The 17,599-nt window shown below is 40.6% G+C and overlaps 1 protein-coding gene across 1 annotated transcript; it reads left to right on the top strand.

The window, feature by feature from the left end:
• Positions 1-279: 279 nt before the first annotated feature.
• Positions 280-17,482, top strand: GOLGA7 (golgin A7). The gene is made up of 6 exons (XM_074981685.1): positions 280-339; positions 963-1,095; positions 5,799-5,951; positions 11,555-11,656; positions 12,900-12,963; positions 16,140-17,482. The coding sequence occupies exons 2-5, from the start codon at positions 985-987 to the stop codon at positions 12,945-12,947; spliced, it is 414 nt and encodes a 137-aa protein (XP_074837786.1). The 5' UTR covers positions 280-339; positions 963-984; the 3' UTR covers positions 12,948-12,963; positions 16,140-17,482.
• Positions 17,483-17,599: the final 117 nt, after the last annotated feature.

A 17,599-nucleotide genomic window follows, 5' to 3' on the forward strand; every position in this document is an offset into this window, starting at 1 on the left:
CCCAGTCCGTAAGGGGGGAGCCCCCGTACCTTTCACCGTGCCACGGCAAGACGCTGTGCCGGTGGGTGTAGCCTGAGGCGCCATAGGAACCCTACTGACCCGTACAGAGCTGCACGGCGAAGCCAGCCCCTCAACAGCACAGACGCAGCCGCACGCGCACAGCAGCCCAACCGCCGCGCCCACAGGGTTTCCGAGGAGCGGCGCATGCGCAGGGGTGCTCTACGTGGTGTTGCTCTCTTACGGCTCTTCGCGCCACTGGGGATGTGCTTTTACGGCAGTCGTAAGTGAGGGAGCGCGACGGCTGGAGGACTGGAGGAAGCAGGGGGCCTGGTTTTGGCAGTAAGGGCGGGGGACCTCTGGACAGACAGCCCCGGGGCTTTTATGGGGAGAGGGCTGGGACTGGGATGTCAGGAAGAGCTTTGAAGTCGGGGTGGGGCAGGTGAGGCAGGAGAAGTGAGGAAGGAGCTGGGGAGGGGTGTGTCGGCGGAGGGGGGTTGGAGCTGGGGGAGGGGGTGTGAAGCTTGGACTGGGAGGGGTTGGCAGTTGGGGTAGGGGCGGGGCATGGAATTGGGACAGGGAAGCTAGGGGCGGGCTACGCAGGGTGGGTTGGTCGGGGTTGGAGTTTGGAATGGGGGTGTGGATCTGTGGGGGTGGGGAGTCCTGAAGAGGAAATGAGTTCCTGGAGTTCTAGTTCCACAGTGGAAGAAAGAAGTGGATGTGGGGGGTGGGGGGCCTACGGGCATGAGAGAGGAGAATTTTGGACCGGTTTCAAGCTGCCAGAGGTGGTTTCATTGAAACTATCAAAACAGCTGTTCTGCTGAGGGGTAAGGCAAACTCTGCCTAGGAGACTCATTCCCTTGAAGAGGACTGCAAGTGTGAGGGAAGTTTAGTATATTTCTGAGTTTTAGGGTGACTCTGGTGATGGTCATGTAATGTGTTGGATCCCTTGTTTCTTTTCCCAGAACAGCCAGTTCTAGCTGTGCGATGAGGCCGCAGCAAGCACCTGTTTCTGGTAAAGTCTTTGTTCAGCGAGACTACAGTAGCGGCACCAGGTGCCAGTTCCAGACCAAATTCCCTCCGGAGCTAGAAAACAGGGTAAAACCTTTGTTTTAATTTATCTGGGTTTGTGTGAAGGACGAGATCAAGAAAGGTCTGAACTAGCTGCATGTGGGTAACCTGAGAGCATACCTGTTGTGCCCGTCTCCATACATCCTATGCCCGAAAAGGAGAATATGAAGAGATGCACTCAGTATGAGTCCCCTATTGTTTATAGCCAACACCATGTGAGTGTTTTTCAGCCAGCTAAGGTGGCACCTTCCAACATGCTTAAAAATGTATCTTGGATCGTTATATATCCGTTTGAATAGTTAGGTGTGGGGTGATCAAGTAAATGGTAGGGAGTCAAGATTGATTGATTATTTTAATATTATGTTTCCTAGTTCAGTGGCTTATAAGGATAATCTTTGGGAAATCACTTTAGTGTTTCTGCCTCAGTTCTGAAATCTGTAAATCTGTTCCTGTGTAACTCAATCATATTGTCATGTTTAAAGGAACACTACCAGCTGGAAATCTAGCCAATTCAAAAAGAGTTAAAGGTAGTCTCTAGTATAATACCACACTTGAAATCTACTGCCCACTTTTACAGTTTCACATCATTTTCTAAAATGAGCTAAGAGGCATAATAGAAGGAAATATAGTTTAGTCTGCTCTCTTCCAGTTGTGGTGACTTGGCTTGATGCAGGTAACCAGAATAGCTTTTTAAAAAAAAAAAGGCAAAATGGGTTTAATTTGACACTCTCTTAAAAAATTGTTCTGCTAAAGATTTAAGCATCTTGAATAAGGCATTTAGAAAACTAACGGAGTGTGTGTGTGTATATATATATGTATAATGTGTGTGTGTGTGTGTGTGTGTGTGTGTGTGTATACACACACACACACACACACACACAAAATTAATGGTCAATCTTAAGCTGCCTCTGGTCATTCAGTGGGTAGCACTGCTTTGTCTGGTAGATGACATTTTGCCAGGAGTTCATCAACCAAGGCATCTGCTTGGAAGAAACTTGACACTATGGGAATTGTAAGATGAATTCCATCTTTTATTTTTGGTTAATAGGATTATGGTTTAAATATTAAACACAAAACAAAACACAAATAAAACACAAATAAAAAATAGAGCCTGTCTTCCAACCCACAGTAATCTGAATTCAGGAACTACATTTGCTATGGTTTTACCTGAGTAAGACTGTCACAGTGGCAGCTTTTTAATTACTATTTTTTAACACGTTGACTAAATATAGTGATGGGTTCTTCTTTTACATCCCTTTTATGCAAAATGGGGCTAATAGTACTTACCACCTCATAAAGGTGTTTTGAGATTTATGGATACAAAATTCTTGGTTGCTATTGTTTGTTGTGATTTGGCTTTTACATTACTTGGTACAGGTATCTGTATTAATATACAGCCCAGTTAATCTCACTCTTAGTATATCCTGAACTGGATTCCTCACTGTTTTGTTGGATAACAGTTACTTTCTGTAATCTCTACCCTTGACTTTGGGGAAAATGTTTTTGTTTACATACAAACAAAACTATAGAAAGAGTGCTTAGTTTCTGTGTTGTACATCTGTGTATTTCTCATGCACAACATAGGGGAGTGCATGATGTCATCTGGGGTGCGTTATGTCTTAATAGAAAACTGTCAGAAAGATGTAGGTATAGTAGTGAATACACTCTTGCCATCCTAGTGGCTTGACTGATGGGGTTGACTCCCTGGTTTTAGCCTGGGATTGTGAGAGAATTTCAGAGATGAGGTGGTACTTTGTCACTGAGTAAAAAGGATGTGGACAAGGCTACATGAGAGCAATCAAAAGCTTCCATTATCATGATTTATTTTGGGAATGTAGCTGGTCAATATCCGAAGAGGGCAAAAGTGGCACCTCATGAGCTAGATAAAATAGATGAAAAGTCTACAGTCTTGTCCAGATCAGGAGTTTTAAGGAGGTAAATCGATACATTTCTCAGAGATGTGAGTGTAGAAGTTTTGACTATGGGGCCCATGATGTTTATAAATGAAGTTCTCATATAAAATCCAGTATATTTTTAAATATTAGTAAACTGATCCTTTTAGCTCTCAGAAGTTACTTTATAAAGAAGTGGCTTGTGTCTGCATTTGTCTGCTTTTAACTCAGTTGAAAAGGGATAGATTCTTCATCTGGATATCATTCTTGCCACCTGGTTGGTATCATTTCCTGTTCAGCCTTTAAAATCAGAATGATCAATAAACCTACAGTTCATACCAACCATAAACAAACAAAAAATTGGAATTGGGTGTATGTGTTCGTGGAGTCCTCTTGGTGTGAGAGGGATCCTTTCGTAAAGCAACTAAACCTACCTAACTCTCAGTCTCTGTACACCATAAAGCAGTGGTGGGCAACCTGCATCCGGGAGTGGCAAGCCACAGCTGCTGCCTGTTGCTGGGTTCCATGCCTGTGGATGCTCAACATCAGAAAAATGTCTCGTGGTCTGCTAGCAGATTACCCTGATGGGCTGTATGTGGTCAGCTGTAAAGTCTTTGTTGTTAACACTGACTTTGTGCATGCTGGGGATGGCTGAAACATTGAATAAGAAGCAGTGTATTAAAACTCATGTATTTATCATAATGCAGGCCAAGGGCTAGATCGAACATCAGTTGTGTACCCAGCTGTTTGGTGCACTACAATCAGAGGTGTGAGCATGCTGAAGTATATCAACTGATGCCCCATGGTATTTGTGTGAATGGCTTGGTTTATTTCATATAAAAGCAAAGTGAAATTAAACTATTGGTTTAATTTTTCCAAAAACAACCGATACCTTTCCTACAGTCAGTCTGCTAATTTTATTCACTTGAAACCTGTTCTGGATGTGCCAAGAAAGCAGGATTGTTCCCTCTATATCCTGGGAGCTATTGTTTTTTCTGCAATGGGCAATTCTGCAGAGAAATCATCTGTTAGTTGTCTTAACTTTAGAAAACCTGAGTTTTGTGGGTTTTAGCACTACAAGGAGCATATCAAAAGCCTATTTGTTTTTGATAAAGTAGAAATTATGTTCCTTTGTTTAAATTTTGATATGTCCACTGTGTTTTTTTGTTGTTTTTGACTGTTTAGAAGACATATGTTTTTTTCCTCTTTGTAATCTTGAGGAAAAGTATCCTTTGTAACAGTAATAACAACTGCGTCCGTTATGTCAGTGAAAAAGAGAGCATGTATTGTTGTGCAGTAGTGTCTACCACATTCTTCTCTGATGATTACAACACTGTTCTGCTGAGCCTGCACTTCAGTGGCTTAACAAGTGTTTTTCTTTCATTTTGTTACTGTCCATTGCAATGTTTTATTAAGCTACAAAATAACTCCTACTTGGCTAATTGTGCTTGTCTTCTGTAACTGGTAAATGTCACTTTGGTGGTGTTTCCTTCTCTCCTGTCCCATAGGGAACACTAGTCACCTTAGTTTTTCCTTGTTGCTTGTATAGGGTTATCAGCTCTGCCATAGTAATGCAAAATGCTCTGCCTTGGGTCTTGACTGTATTAGGGTATGTCTACACTATGCTTCTTTTAATACCAAGGCTGTGTCTATGTTGTCGTGTTGCTAGAAGCATATGTGAAAGCTGTTTGTTGGGACTTTTGTTGACAAAATACTTCCTCCCCCTGTGAGAAGATTTCACTTTGTAGACAGCAGAGTGCTATTGGCCACAAAGCAGCATTCATGTTTTCATTTGTCTTGGCAAAACTTTATAATGGGGCGGCCAGGTGTTAAGGACCCATAAACAATAAAATGTTTTGTCATTCAAGTGCAAGTATGGATGCATACTGAGATTTAGTTTAATCCATGCCTTCCATGAGGAATTTATTTTTGAAATCTAGATAATCTTCCCATCCCAATCAGCAGTTTGTTTTTTTTTTCGGACAACTGTTACAGACTTGAAAGCTGCCATTCTTAAACACAAAAAAAAACAAAAACAAAACCCACTTTCAAAACCATACTAGATGTGAAACTGCTGGGTTCGAGTTCATATTCAAATTTTATACCATCGGCATGGGTTTGAATAAAGACTGGGAACTGCTCTCACTTTACAGTAAGAAATCTTGAGTCTTACCCATGAATGCTCATGAATTACCTAATGAATAAAATTGTTAGTCTTTAAGGGGCGAGAGAATTGCTTGTGTTTTTGTGAAACTACAGACTGACAAGGATACCCTTCTGAGACTATTTATTTTATCACTGTTGGAAGTGGGCCATATCCAACCTGATTGAATTAGTTCCAATGTAACACTGCCATCTCTGTCCCCCTATCATCTGTTTGTCAGACGCATGAAGTGAAACACAGTGAATTGCAACTCATGAAGGTTTATGCCATAGTAAAAAATTTTTACTTTTAAGGTGCTGCCAGACAGCTTTTGCTGAAACAGACTAACACAGCTACCTCCCTGAAACCAGTTTTCATGTAGGTTGCACTTTGAATGTAACAGCGTATGCACAATGCAGTTTATGAATTGTAAATGAGTAATATCAGAATACACATTTGATCTTGTAACTTTAAATCATTTAGCATTGGGTTAAATTGCAGCTACAATATGTGAAAATCATTCTGTAGCAAAACACAACCTTGGTTCTCCATGTGGTGTTCAAAGCTAATTGTCTGGCTGTAGGTGGCAATGCTGATGGGAGTGGGAACCAGAGAAGCTATATCTCTGGGGAACAGTGAGTTCTGAATAGCCAATTTATTTGTCAGTCTTCTTAAATTCAGTCTCTCTTTTGTAGATCGACAGGCAGCAGTTTGAGGAGACGGTTCAAACTCTAAATAACCTTTATGCAGAAGCTGAGAAGCTTGGGGGTCAGTCTTATCTTGAAGGATGTCTGGCCTGTCTGACTGCTTACACTATCTTTTTGTGCATGGAGACACATTATGAAAAGGTGAGCCTGTTGCCTTCCATACAATAAACTTAAAGCACATGAAACTGACATACAATATTGTGCGAGTTCTGACCTATCAATAGGAGAAGTGTGTTGGCCATTTAATTTATTTTTAAGGTTTTGTCTTAGAACAGCATAGTTCATTGCAATAGAACAAGTACAAGTAAGTTTTCACTTTCTAGTCTACCTTTCTGAACATCCTGGTATGTAGCTGATTCTGTTTGCCTCTGTCAGAGAGCTGTAAGCATTTAGTCCTAAAATAAATACCAGCTTCAGTCAGTGGTTGGAGAGTACCAAAGAAATATGTCATCTTCCAGATGTGGGACACAATCATCCTGCTGCTAAACATATCTTATTGTTTATGTGCCATTTTAGTTGAAAACGTATATGACTAATCAGTCACTCAGTGTGCCCAGCTGGTTGAACTGCTCCTTAGTACAATTATGGTTAGCTTTAAAATCCATAAGACAAACACTAAACTGGAGAAGCAGTCAAGTAGCACTTTAAAGACTAGCAAAATAGTTTATTAGGTGAGCTTTTGTGGGACAGACCCACTTCTTCAGACCATAGCCAGACCAGAACAGACTCAATGTTTAAGGCACAGAGAAGTGGATCTGTCCCACGAAAGCTCACCTAATAAACTATTTTGCTAGTCTTTAAAGTGCTACTTGACTGCTTTTTGTTTTGATAGTGTATAGACTAGCACAGCTTCCTCTCTGTTGCTAAACTGGAGAGTTTTATACTGAATGTTCAGTAATTTAATCCTCGAAGAAATTAATAATCAAGAGAGTTGCTCTACAGCTTTGTAGCCCAAGAAAAGTTCCTGATTCCCTTCTAAATGCTGTAGTGTTTTAGTGTTGCTGTCCCAAGACCTTTGGAGTTTCTGCTGCTGTTAAACAACTTTTCAGCATCTACCACTGCATCTTACCATTTTATTGCTTGTCTCTCTGTACATTTGAATGTAAGTGAAATATTAAGATAGAGGATGATGGAGTAAACTACTCCAAATCTACCTCTCATGGGCCTATGCCATACTCACTCTTTGAGTTTCTCAAAGCAAATATTCATCTAGGGCCTAATCGAAGACCCATTTAAAATATTTCCAAATAAAATCAATTCTTTCATTGGCATTGGATTAATCCATATACCCTTCATGTGAAATCAATGTTATGCCTATTATACAGGTCAAACCAACTGTAGCTTTCTGCCCTGCAGATCTGCTGATTTCCAGTCTTTTGATGAACCACAAGATTATTCTAAAATTATAAGAATGTTGTTGGTTTGATTACTTCTTTTCAAAAGTCAAGATCTTCTTATTTAAACATTTGGACATTAGCTTGGGGAGCTGGAAGCCATTCATACTTGTCATGCCTGCATGCATGTTTATGTATGTGGTCTGGATTTGTTATTGGCAGTTCCTCTTCATTTTATTTTGTGCACTCTGAGTTTATAAAGTCAATGAGTAAATAACCAAGTCAGTATCTAAATACATACATCATCCCTTTGAATGAAAGGAGAGTTTACAATACGCTGATAATTTAGTATTGCTGACCTGAAATAAAAACGTGTTCCAAAGCATTCTTTTCAAGATTACAGCTGTATATTCCACATGAACAGAAGCCTTTTCCATTCTTTCTGAGTGGGTGCTAAATTGTGCAGGTTTACAGTATTTTATTTAGCTAGATATCTCTGGCCTGTCGTGTTTAAGAAGTGTGACTTTTTAAACCTCAGGCTGATTCCAGCAGAAATATCTTTTTACAGTTGAGAACTAAATTAGGATAGGGATGGAAGGCAGGTAGCTCTTGAAATTCTACTGGAAAATACAGCATTCATAGTCATGCTAATGAGAATAGTGCAAAGAGATGGTTAATGCTTGTGACTCACTATACTAGCGCGGCTTCTTCTATGTCTCTAACTTGGTATTCATTGCACTTACTACTGTGTAATTTGTGGAATACCTACTTTGTTTCCATAATGTGATCATCTTGCCATTTTCTTTAATCAATATAGTTTTCTACATTCACAATACTGTATCTAAAACCTCCCTGGAAGGTTCCTCCATCAAAACTTATGTTTGGCTAAACAGAACTGAACATCTACACTTTTCCAGAGTGTAGATGGATGCATTTCAGGAATTCTTTATTTGAAATCAGTCTTCCAGTCATTTTGTAAAAGACTCAAATAGTAATAGGTTGTGGAGATGGATCTGACATATCTAGTTTCCACTTCTTGCAGCTTGACTGAGTGGGAAATGAGACAGCTGGAGAGATTTGAGATGTTATCCTTATGGCTTGCTTGCTTCTATTATTTGTTTGACCAGGGCTGACAAATACCCATTCAAAGATAAGAAACAAAACTCTTGACTAGTAAAAGCTTCCTGACTGAAGTGTTGTAGGCTTCAGATAAATCTGAAGCAGTAGTGTGTTAGTGAGACCAAAGTGAAACTTCATACTGCTGTCAAAATAAAAAGTCACTCAGCTAGGACTATTTTAGAGATGATGTTATTTTTATGCTGTTACCTTGCATAGTCTGTTCTCTTAAAACAAGATGCTCTTTGTTGTATACATAAATATAAAATTTGAATTTCCAGAAGTCCACTGCATTTTGCAAAGCTTTATATTAAGGTGCCCTTGGTGAATTTACTTCCTTGATTTGGTCCTAATCTGGATGCCTTTCTGGAAGATATGCTATAGTCAAACTCAGGTTATGGGGCTCTGTTCAGGGGTAACTGGGTGAAATTCTGTGGCCTGTGTAAAACAGGAGGTCAGACTAGATTATCTAATGGTCCCTGCTGGTGACTGTAAGACCTAATATCTCTGAAAATTGTTCAACTTTTCTTGACCCAGTAAGCATTCCCACTCTGGTATTTTTATGTGCTAAACCCCTTTTTGGTTTATTTTTCCCACCTTTCTTTAAATACTTCAGAGACATTTGAAATAGGTGCGTGACTCACCCTTGGCGGAAATACCAGAAAACTGGAAGGACTAGTCATGTTGGAGCTTAGCCAATTGCAAAAGTTTGGTTTGATCTCGTTTTAGGGAATGATTCTTTTTTATCAAATAACATTCAGTGAATAGGTCCGTCAAGTTATCGGTTACCCAAACACACTTCTGTAGTGCAGTGACAAAAGCAGTGACATCTGCTTGCAAGCTGTTCTGTGTTGCATTAATTTGACTAACTTCTCAAGTGTCCTATCTGGAGCAAAATAGACTGAATGTGTATGAAACAAGAAACGTGTGTCTCCTCTGTTTTGACTTTAGCAATCAGTGCGTGACTATTTGGATCAAAGCATTTGGAAATTATGCTGTATAAAATGAGTGCAGTCTATTTGCCTTGGATTACACACAGGCCAGAAACTCAAGTTAGCACTTGCCCCAGGCAGTATTTTGCTGTGTAAGAGCACAGCTCTCTGCTAACAAGCAGGAGTCATTTAAAGGGAATGCTGTTAAACTCCTGCTATTCAAACAGGTGACAACTGCTACATCACAAAGGTGACATTCATGGAGGGAAAATCAGTAGCTACATCCTTCATTAGCATACATGTGTTATTTGGACTTAGAAATAAAAAAGCAGCTATCCAAGGCATTCAGTATTCTAAGCTACAGGTTGAACTGGTCCCAGATGAGTGAATTTGCTGGATCATGAGAGATCAGTACTGTCTAGCACATTACCAATGCTTAACTGCTTACTGGTCTCTTAGAAGACAGTTAGGGTAGATTACAGCCAAATACCAGCACAGAACACTGAGAGCCAGGACTGATGGCTGTAAACAAACTCTAAGGGACCACAAGACACTTGGCCACATCCATGATAAGTGGTCGTCCAGCTAATTAAAATCATGGCAGATTGCGGATATTGTTGAACAATAGAGTTCCGGATTAGAGGGGTTCAACCTGTATCAGAATAGGATATAAAATTAAATATCAGTTTTATATCCTAGCCACCAGCATTCAACCCCTTAAACTGCCATTCCTCATACAGGTGTCACTCCACATGTAATGCAGTAGTGTTGTATTAGGAGAGATGAGTAGCATCTCTGGGTTTTTCCGGTTTGGAGAGAAGAGTGTTTTTTGGACCGGAGGAGTAACACCAATAAAACAAATGCCACAAAGGAGGCTTGATGCTTTATGATATTTTCATCCTTAATGTAGAAGAAATCATAAAAACACTACTGATAACATTTGTGGATGACAGAAAGATTGATAGTGTGTAGAATAATGAGCATACAGCAGTCTCACCTATTGATCTGAATCACTTGGTAATGTGGGCCCATTAAAACAAAATATTTAACTGTAATAAAAATTCATCCAGGAATAAGGAATGCAGGTATTCCCTGCACACAGGAGGGGCAGTATTCTGGAAAGATGGGATTCCATAATGGACAGGCAACCAAGCGTGAGTTGGCAGCACAGTGCTCTGACAAAAGGGCTAAAGTGGTCCTTGAATGTATGAAAGAGTACAGTAAATAGGAGCACAGAGGTAATTTATTTCTCACCTCTGAACGTGGCACTGGAGAGACTGATACTAGAATGCTATGTGCTGTTCTAGTGTCAAATTTTAAAGGGCATGTTGAAAAATTGGTGCAGGTACAGAAAAGAGCAGCAAAATTATTTGAGGATTGGTGGAAAACTCCTAATGAAAAGAATTGTAAGGCGCTTAAGCTAACTTGTCGAAAAGAAGATTGAGGTGGCTTGATTAGTGTACTAAGTATAGTTCTGGGGAGAGAATCCCAGGTTCTAACGTGTACTTTAGTCTTGCAAAGAAAGGTATTGCAAGAAACATTGTCTGGAAGCTCAAGCCAGATAAATTTAATTTAGAAATAAGGCTTAGCAGCGAGGATGGTTAACCACCAGAGCAAACTACCATGTAAAGTGGTGGAGTCACCATCTCGTGAAGTCTTCTTGTCTAGATGTCTTTCAAGAAGTTACAGTTTAGCTATACATAAAGTTGTTGGCCCAATACCGAAGTGACTGGGTGAAATTTAATGGCCTTTGAGAGGTCCACCTACATAATTTAATTGTCCTTTCTGGCCTTGAACTCGCTGACTGTATGGAAGCAGCATGTAGGGGAAAAAACTGTTATTCTTGGAGTAGCTAAAATCTGGACTTTGTATTTGGCAGTCTGTTATTAATGGAAATTGACATGGAAGAAAAGGGGCCTCTTTTTTAGTTGCATCATAACATAGGGTAAGCAAGGGCTGATAAAGTAATTTGAACTGCATATTTTCATAGCCTGAAGAGACACCTGTATAATGCTATAGCATATATTAAACTCTTGCAGCACAGACACACCATTATGCAAATGTACCCCATCAGAGAATCTTGTTACAATACAGCTGTCTCATGACCTAGTTGAAGCATCGTTTGTGCTGATAGAGACAAGAAACTACCCAAATATCTTTCCCACCCACTCCCTGGGGGAAAAAGAATGGGAAAAAATAATAGCCTGGCTATACAATGAGGCTATAGTCCCAGCTACGTTTAGAGTGGAGCGATGTTGTTAGGTTTCCCCTGACCTGGTTGTAGGTGTATTATTAGGGGGGTTTTAAAGGAAGACTGATGTGAAAACTCAAAACTGTAAAGTCTGTTGTCTTCTGTCACCAGGTTCTTAAGAAAATTGCCAAATTCATTCAGGAACAGAATGAGAAGATCTACGCACCCCAGGGCCTACTCCTGACTGACCCCATCGAGAGAGGACTAAGAGTTGTATCTTTTTATGGCTTTACCATCTTCTGAATTCTGTCCTCCGAGCAGTAACAGTGCATCTTGCCTCACAGAGGCTCCATGGTATTCTGCGGGTACCCTGGTTCTGTGATCTTACAGAACACATGCTCCTTGGTGTTTATAACACGTCATGTATAACATACTCAGGCGTTCCTCTCGGACTTTATTAGGATAACATTAGTATCTATTTAAAAACTCTCTCTCATAAAATATGATGAATTTGATAAATCTCTTCCTTGGAGTTCTCTCATAAAGGTGCTGTTCAGAAGCAGAGCATCTTCTTTCAACCTCACCTACCACATGAAGATGCAGCTTATCCATTTAGCAAGGCTAGCTGATTTCTTCATAGGAATAAAACATAGAGTGTAAATATTCCATAGAACTATTTTAAATGTTGGTTTAAAAACAGCTCATTGTTTCTCCCACCTGGTGGTTCTGGTAAAATCTCTGCTTCAGCCTGCCTGAATGCTGAGGTCTGTCCCCATGGATTTTGCTCTTGGCTACAGATGTTCTCCCTACAACTTTTCATAGCTTTGGACCTCACTGCAAATGGCTTAGCATCTTAGTTACCATTTTTCTTAGTGGTTGTGAGGGCATCTTGTAGCAATAAAAGGGGAAGCATGAGTAATGCATTTCATCTGTCAAGAGTTCTGAACTTGAAGCCTCTTTGAAATGCATAGGCTCATAGTGTGTGGCGAGTTGTCTTTCTAATTAATTGCAGTTCCTTGGGTTTATTTAAATGGTTGCCTAAATAGCTTACAGTTGTCAGTTGTGTAATTTCATTACCGTTGATGTGTATGTTTTTGGGAACTGTATAAGTACAGAAAAGTGACTTGCATTTGGTATACAGACATGTAAATAGTGATTTTGGTTTTTTTTTAATTTGGGAATTTGATAATTGAACAGTGAAGGAGTGCAAAGCAAAATTTGCTTAAGGGCCAAGCTGTTTATGCATAAGAACGTTAGCACTTCACTGAATATTAGAAAGTCTTTATTCCTTTGAGCAGACAGTTTTATCCAAAGGCAAGTTGTAGCACAGACCAGAATGCAAAGCCAAAAGACAGGAAGACTGTGTTGCTTTCTGTCATTCAGAAATTTAGCCTCTCTAAATGGCAGGTGTGAAGCAGAAGAATCAAATGCCTCCACTGCCTTCCTTTGTTTCACCTGCCTGTTTTAGTGCCGTGGTTTTTCTATAGCATGTTTTCTTAACAGCCATGCTGTGCAGATTGAAATTACCATTTACGAAGACAGAGGCCTGAGCAGTGGAAGATAAAACGAAGGAGTCTAAGGTAACTATTAACTTTGCACTAGAAGTCAGGTCAGTAACCTGCTTCTGTACATTCAAAAGAGGCAGGTCTGCTCCTCTGAGACTGAAGGTTTATGCAACCACTGCCTATAATCATCAGGTTTTTTAAATACATCTCATGTGCAGGTTAGGTTCTTAAATCCCAGCGGAAGGTATAAAAACATCAATACTTGGCTGCATGCCCTGAATGATGATGTACTGCATATGACACCAGATTTAACCTTGATGAAATCCAGATTTTAATTACTTAAATTAGATTTAAGTGTATGCATGTTTATGTCCTATTGCATCACAAATCATTCTCTCATGTTCAGTAGCTCAGTTGATCCCGATTCTGCTGAACAGTGCAGAACTTCAAAAATTATGTTTAAAATGCAACAGTTGAATTTAATCACTGTTTAGATGGCTATTCTGGATTTCAGAGACTCTTAATGACCGCATAAGGTGACATGGGGTTCCCATCCACTCTAATATGCTAACTCTGCAGTCATATTATGCTAAGTCGCAGGATTAGCCCAGGTCAGTACTTGGATGAGGGACCTCTAAATAAAACCCAGGTGCTCCAGGAAGTAGTGTTTGGTGGTTTATAAGGTGCTGTGGTGCTGCTTGCTCCCCAGAGTCAGTAATTAACCAATGCCCCAGCTTAAGGATAGGGACTCTGTGGCTGAAGCTGACATCTTTTGCTTAAAGCTTCCTCTGGCACTTTTCATGGGAGTCAAGATACTGAACCCAGTATGCTAACTCAGATTCCAATTGGAGCAGTTACATCTCGCTTTCCTCAGTGTTACCTTTCAGTTCCAACTGGCTGGGATGTTCACTTCCTGTCCTGCTGTGTTTCAGTGCTACTTGAAGTGGCACCCCATTCTCCCCAATTTTTCTCTCCATTACAGTCAATGTTATGACAGTTTGTATTTGTAACACACTTGGAGATTGTTGGGTGGGAGGTTCTACCCCAGATCTTTATCTGCTGGCCTGAGCAAGGATATCGCTCAGCAGAAGCCAATTTCTGCCTGATGCCTAAAATTGGAGTTTCCCCAACACCCTTCTTTCCTTTGCTTTGCTGGGGGCCTCTTGGGAATTACCTACTCATGATTAGCCTCTGCCTACAATTCTTCTAAATGGAATTCTTTTTGCTGAGGTTTATCAGCACTGTGCATAAAACATATTAGAGAGGTTTACAAATAACATGGGAGTAACATGCCCCATAGAGACCCTGCTGGTGTGAACAGTGGTATACGGTATTTTGTGTGGATTAACGTAGACTGGGGAACTAAAAGATATCCACAGCAGGAACTACGTGGGGCAGCTGAAGCACAGCATGTAAAAGCACTCTGCAAATTACATCCCTGTAACGTGTTTAGCGGGCACCATGGAGACAAGTCCTAGGCCATCATCTATTCTGCAGACTTATATTGGTATAACTCGATCACTCAGGGTATAGAAAACCCACACCCAAGCGATACAATTATAGGGACCAAGGGTCTGGTAGACAGGCACTACGTTAAGGGGAGAGCTTCTTGTGTTGACATAGCAACTGCCTTTCAGGGAGGCAAAATATCTAAGCTGATGAGAGAAGTTTTCCCGTCAGCTTAGGTAGTATTTTTACTAAGCACTATAGCAGCACAACAGCATCAGGGCTGCTGTAGTTTTGTAAGTGTACACTAAGGCCTGGTCTATGCTAGGGATCAAAGTCAATCCCAGATAAACAATTCTAGCCATGTGATTTGTATAGTTAGAATTGATATATGGGGATTGACTTTTTCTTCCCAGGTGAAGATCAGGGATCTTCTGGCTTGTGCTGATAGCCTTACTCCACACATCTTCGTGGAGTACCAGGGTTGACAGCCGAGCCCAGAGAGATTGATTTTGCCATGTCTTTGCGCACACAGCAAAATTGATCCCCAGAAAATCAATCGTGGGGCGCTGACCTCCACCCCACCCCCATGAATATCGACATACCCAAACCCTGAGCAACTCACCAAGCTGTGAGAGGGAGCTTTCCAACAGCAGGAGTCAGTGTATTCTTTTAACTGCACAATAAGCTGTGGATTCTAGAGTAGCTTTATAACAAGGTGTTACTTAGAGATGACTCTTCTGATTTAGAATGTCCAAACTGATTGCTCCAGTTATTAGCACTCTGGAGCCTAATGCACTGTGCGGTTTTCATTTCTGCTTGGGAATAAGCTTGTGTTTTATCAGTTGCAGCTGTGCCTACTTGGCGCAATCCATTTGTCATGACTCATTTCACAGCTATTATTGCTAAACAGAATGTTTTTCCTAGGTGGTGTGGGTTTTGAGCAATTACACACAAGAGCCTACTCTATCAAAGTTCAAACAACTGTAAAATTTCTAAAATGGGGAAAGATTTACGTTGACCTTATGGAGAGTTTCATGAATTGCAAATATTTTTGTTCAGCGTAACTTTGTTTTTGAAGCTCCATATGTATCAGGAGCATGCCCAATATGGAACAAGGGCATTATAGGTATGTGTCTTCCCAAATTTAAACCACCAGCATGCCCCAAATCTACCAGCCATCAAATTGTCCTAAACAGTGTATTTGAGTTGCACATGTGGGCTACATATACAGTCTAGTGAGACACTCTAGAACAACAGGGACATGCCTCCAGCTGAAAATGGGGTGCACATTCTACGTCAGGGCCTGATTTCAGCAATTTTCTAGTAGGTCCTTGGGGGAGGTTTGCAGAGATACAAAGGGGAAGTGGAGTTGAGTGCCTCTCTGTTCTTTGCTGGGGAAGAATACTGAGGCACAAAGTGTGGTTATCCCACCCTGCATAACCCAAATAACTGGATGCATCTCACCAAGGCTTGTGATTGTGAATGCCCCAGCAGAAGTGGGTCCTGAAAGGATAATGACTTTATGGATTAAGATGAGAGTGATGTTACATGCATAAGGCTTACTGTGGAAGAAGCAGTGAAACGGACTTGCTGGCTTCGTTGGCAGAGGATGCTATGGGAACACCAAAAAGTCAGAAGGGGACCTGCAGGTGAAGGGACTTACCATGTTATTGTTTCAGCTGGGAACAGACCTGAGAAAGCTGGCTCCCAGGCTGTTACTGTGAACCATTACACATGCTTCCTCAAGGTGGTTCACTGCAGTGTTCCTAATGTTGTTAAATTTATTCTGTCTTGCTTTCTAGCACCCAGCTTGATGGTGGACTTGCTGTACCGGAAGGTTCACCTACCTCCTGTCTAGAGCATCATTCCTCTCTGTTGCCAGATCTAAGGTGCCATCCACTAAAGGACTAACTTTCTAGAATTCTGTTCCACGTTGGGTGACCCTCTGGCTGGTCAGCATCCATTTTGTGTCTTTATGGCAAGTGTTAAGTGATGGGATCATCTTAATTTCCAAGGAAAAGGCAGTTGAGCTGTTTGCACTTCAAATTAGCTGGCAGATCAGCCACCTGAGAGCAGCACCGTTCCTCCTCAGCCGCTTGGGCTTTTTCATATGCATCAGACTTTAGAAAGCAACAAGTCTGATTGTAGAAGCGCATGTGTTTCAAAAATAAAATCTTTGCTCCAGAATAAAGCCTCTTGGGGAACAGGAAAGTGGGTAGATTGTCTGTTGCACGGAGTGCCTCTGCCTGGCAGGAAGTGATGCAAGGCATAGTGCATTTTAATTTTCCAGGGAATGATGCTCTCTGGGAATTATGCCAAGCCTTTCTGTTTTCATGTTCTAGTTCTTCCTAACAGTCATTAGCTAACATTATTGCTGGGTGCTTTGCTGCTGCTGTGAAAATCTACTGTTGTTGCATTGTCCTGAATTCATAGGCAGAGAGAGTCCATTGCTTTATTCATTAAGCTGTGTAAGCACAATAAAATGAATGCTGAACCAATACATGTAACCATACTGACTTTACCCTTTAATGTTTAATATGTAAAGTGTAATAAACTTTCTTGTTTTATTATAAATATAATTTATAGGAACATTTGATTTGGCAAAGTACTAGACTAGTATGTCAGATAGTTTCTTAGCTCTAGTTACTGGCAAACTGCTGGAGAGTAGAACTGTGCAGTATGTCTGATTTCCCATGCATAAACATTCCTCAGCAACATCTGCTAAAATACCTTGGGCATCTTCTGAGTAAAACTTCCTGCAAATCAAGTTGGTATAATATTTTCTGTTGTCTCCTTCTCCCTTATGATAGTGAGCTCTCTGTCTAGCCTTGGCTTAAATTAGCAGAGTCCCTCTGTTTTGAGAGCTATCGGCATTTCCTGTGGAAGGAATTAGGGGATTTACAAAATAAGACAACTGTCCTGAACAGAGCATTCTGCTTTCAGTGATACTGTAGGTGCTAATACTGGATTTAAGCTTCCAGGTCTAATTTCTCGTACACTGATTTTTTTTCCTGGAGGCTTGTTTAATATTTTAACTGTACAAAATACTTGTTTTTCTAAGCTGTAACAGTGTGTTTGCTTTTTCAGACCTGTTGCAATAATTTTGAAAAATTATTAATGGATTAGTAAATTTTTCTTAAATAAACTGTCTCGGTGTCGTACTTTGTTGTACTGACATAAATCAAGTAATAAAGTGGTGGCTGCTCTCCAAGAGTTTAAAATATGCATACATTTACACAGCTACCTTACTCCTCTAATGTAG

The sequence above is a fragment of the Carettochelys insculpta genome, chromosome 31 (genome assembly GCF_033958435.1).
Source record: "Carettochelys insculpta isolate YL-2023 chromosome 31, ASM3395843v1, whole genome shotgun sequence".
NCBI classification, from domain to species: Eukaryota; Metazoa; Chordata; order Testudines; family Carettochelyidae; genus Carettochelys; species Carettochelys insculpta.